The 2,257-nt window shown below is 40.7% G+C and overlaps 1 protein-coding gene across 1 annotated transcript in view; it reads left to right on the top strand.

The window, feature by feature from the left end:
- Window positions 1-2,257, top strand: part of LOC101864026 (chitotriosidase-1) — a gene marked incomplete in the record, with an annotated part of 19,872 nt that overhangs the window by 4,817 nt on the left and 12,798 nt on the right. The window contains 1 exon segment of the mRNA XM_013088936.2: window positions 138-321. Coding sequence (XP_012944390.1) covers window positions 138-321 — 184 coding nt within the window.

Consider the following 2,257-nt stretch of genomic DNA (forward strand, 5'->3'; position numbering starts at 1 on the left):
TATTATTGTTGTTGTTTGTGTTGTTGTTGTTGTTGTTCCTGTTGTTGTTGCTGTTGTTGTTATTATTATCATTACGGTGTTTGTTGTCGTTATTATTAATGTTATTGTCATTCTGATAATTCTCCCATGTCTCACAGATCGGGTGTCGGGCCAGGAGAAGAAGCTCGTGTGTTACTTCCCCAACTGGACCCAGTACCGGCCGGCTCCCGGCACGTTCAAGGTCAAGGACATTGACCCCTTCCTGTGCACTCACCTGGTCTTCGCCTTCTCCAAGGTCGTCAACAACTTCCTGCGGGGTTACGAGTACAACGACGACACCTCGTGAGTTCTCAACAACTACTCACTCAGCTCTCTATACAGTACTTTTTAGTTAAAAGGAAGGGGGCGGGGGGCTACACCCTCAATATTCCGATTAGGCTAAAAATTATGGAATTTGAGTTGTAGGCACCTTCAGCTTCCTCAGCCTCTCCTACAATTATTTCATCGCCTGAAAACTCCCTACAGCCTTATTTCTTCCCATACTGGGCATGTTTGTTACCACCATTTCCTCATAAAGTCAATATTGATATTTAAATTTGTTTTTATAGGCTGTTTTCTCAAAACGCGATTTTTCTCTATATCTATACTTTTTTAAAATAACTCCGTCATTTTTTAAAACCCAATCTTGAAGAAATTTTCACAAAATGAAGAGGAGATGTAATACTAAAAATGTGAATTTGTGAAATATCGAATAGATGTTGTTGCTGGTGTCTGAGGTCTGGATTTTCACGGGTGTTTTGCAAACTTGAATATATTACCTCATCTAAAAAAATCATTAAAAATTGTCTAATTCGTTTAGGAAAAAATCAACGAACACATTTTTACATCTAAAGTTTACTAACATGCATGCAAAAACCCCCAATCAATTTCCATGGGAAAAAAATGCGGTAGGCTATTCATTACGTAAGACATGTCTACAAAATCCACCATAGCCATTGAAACGAAACTTTTTCATCAAGTTTGATTGCGGATTTTACGACGCCTTACTGTGCTTGTAATATTTGTGAAATGTGGTAAAATTTGGTATACTAATAAGCGAAATAGCCTTAAGGTTTGCCCCCCCCCCCCCCACCTAACACCCACACACACTTTGCGGTCGCTTGGCGTAATTATGTGCGGTGAAAATTCTCCGTTCCTATCAAATTCCGAGAAGTCTGTTGCAGTCACCCTCCTGGCTGGGTGACCAGATGGGGTATTTTGTACTGCTGGCTGTGTGACCAGATGGGGTATTTTGTACTGCTGGCTGTGTGACCAGATGGGGTATTTTGTACTGCTGGCTGTGTGACCAGATGGGGTATTTTGTACTGCTGGCTGGTGACCAGATGGGGTATTTTGTACTGCTGGCTGGTGACCAGATGCGGTATTTTGTACTACTGGCTGTGTGACTGCAAAGTGTTCTTAAAGAGGTTATAGGGGGCTCTCGTGGTCTGGAGGATCCGGTATTTGCCTCTCCTTATTCAACAGGCCCCAGGTTCGAATCTGGACAGCGACAGAAAATTTTCTACTCTAAAATGTTCACGTTTCACATCCTTTACTGCTCTCTAACAAGGTTCTGTCGTCTGCTTTCGTCTCCACTTTTTGCCCTCACCCACTCACCTCCTTTGCCCCTCCTCTGGGCTCCGGACTCTTTCTGCAGCCTTTCTACTGTTACTCCTTGGTTCCTTCTTACTGCTGTCTTTCAGCCACACCCCCCGGATGTTATGGTAGGAAAGATCTACACCTAGCCTTCTCGAAGAAGGGTGAAAAAATATCGGAGATCCTGTGTGCAAGTTGCGCACATTAAAGATCCATTGGTGGTCCAAAATCGATAAGAGTAGGCTTCGGCCGCCACCCAGGCAAAATTGAAAATGTCCTAAGGAAACCCTGATCAATGCTTCTTTCAGGGCCATTCAGAGTCAGAACTTATTTGAAGGAGCGCTTTATAAATCAATCATCATCATCATCATCATCATCATTTTTACTTTTAGTAGTAGTAATCATCATCATCATTATCATCATCATCATCATCATCATTTTTATTATTTTTAGTAGTAATCATCATCATCATTATCATCATCATTATCATCATCATCATCATCATCATTTTTATTATTATTAGTAGTAATTATTATAGCCACTATCATCATCGTCATCATTGTCATCATCATCATCATCATCATCATCATCATCATCATCATCATCATCATCATATTATCATTAAAATTATTTTTGTAGTTAT

Source organism: Aplysia californica, unplaced genomic scaffold, assembly GCF_000002075.1.
Source record: "Aplysia californica isolate F4 #8 unplaced genomic scaffold, AplCal3.0 scaffold00838, whole genome shotgun sequence".
NCBI classification, from domain to species: domain Eukaryota; kingdom Metazoa; phylum Mollusca; class Gastropoda; order Aplysiida; family Aplysiidae; genus Aplysia; species Aplysia californica.